Source organism: Penaeus monodon, chromosome 25 (assembly GCF_015228065.2).
Source record: "Penaeus monodon isolate SGIC_2016 chromosome 25, NSTDA_Pmon_1, whole genome shotgun sequence".
NCBI lineage: Eukaryota > Metazoa > Arthropoda > Malacostraca > Decapoda > Penaeidae > Penaeus > Penaeus monodon.
In genome coordinates, this window is record NC_051410.1 from 40,380,717 (window position 1) to 40,381,108 (window position 392).

At 54.3% G+C, this 392-nt stretch overlaps 1 protein-coding gene across 1 annotated transcript in view; it reads left to right on the plus strand.

Annotated features, from left to right (window-relative positions):
- Nucleotides 1-392, plus strand: part of LOC119589409 (inactive tyrosine-protein kinase 7-like) — an 85,499-nt gene that overhangs the window by 82,425 nt on the left and 2,682 nt on the right. The window contains exon 16 of the mRNA XM_037938020.1: nt 143-249. Within this exon, the coding sequence (XP_037793948.1) occupies nt 143-249 (107 nt within the window). The remainder of the gene's footprint in view (nt 1-142; nt 250-392) is intronic.

The window sequence follows — 392 nt, forward strand, 5'->3', positions numbered from 1 at the left end:
TCACTCGCCTCAACATCCTAACCATAACCGCCTTCCCACACTTATAATTTTTTTTCTTAATTCAGTTAACTCATCCTTTATAACAATCACCCTCATACCAGCGATTACAAGAGCCCCCTCCTCCCTCCCCCCTCCCCCTCAGGTCGCGGAGAATTCGGCGAGGTCCAGCTGGCGCGACTTCGCACTTCGCCTGAGGACTCGGACGGCGAAGACACGCCCCCCGACCCCGATAAGCTGGTCATGGTGAAGGTAAGAGAGGGCTTGTGGGCGGAGCCTCGTCTGCCCGGGAAGGATTCAAGTGCAATATCTGGTCACTTTGCAAAGGGGAGGGATGGGAGATTGATTTGAAGCGGTTGTTGCAAGGATAAGGAATGGCGTTTGGCACCGTGGTG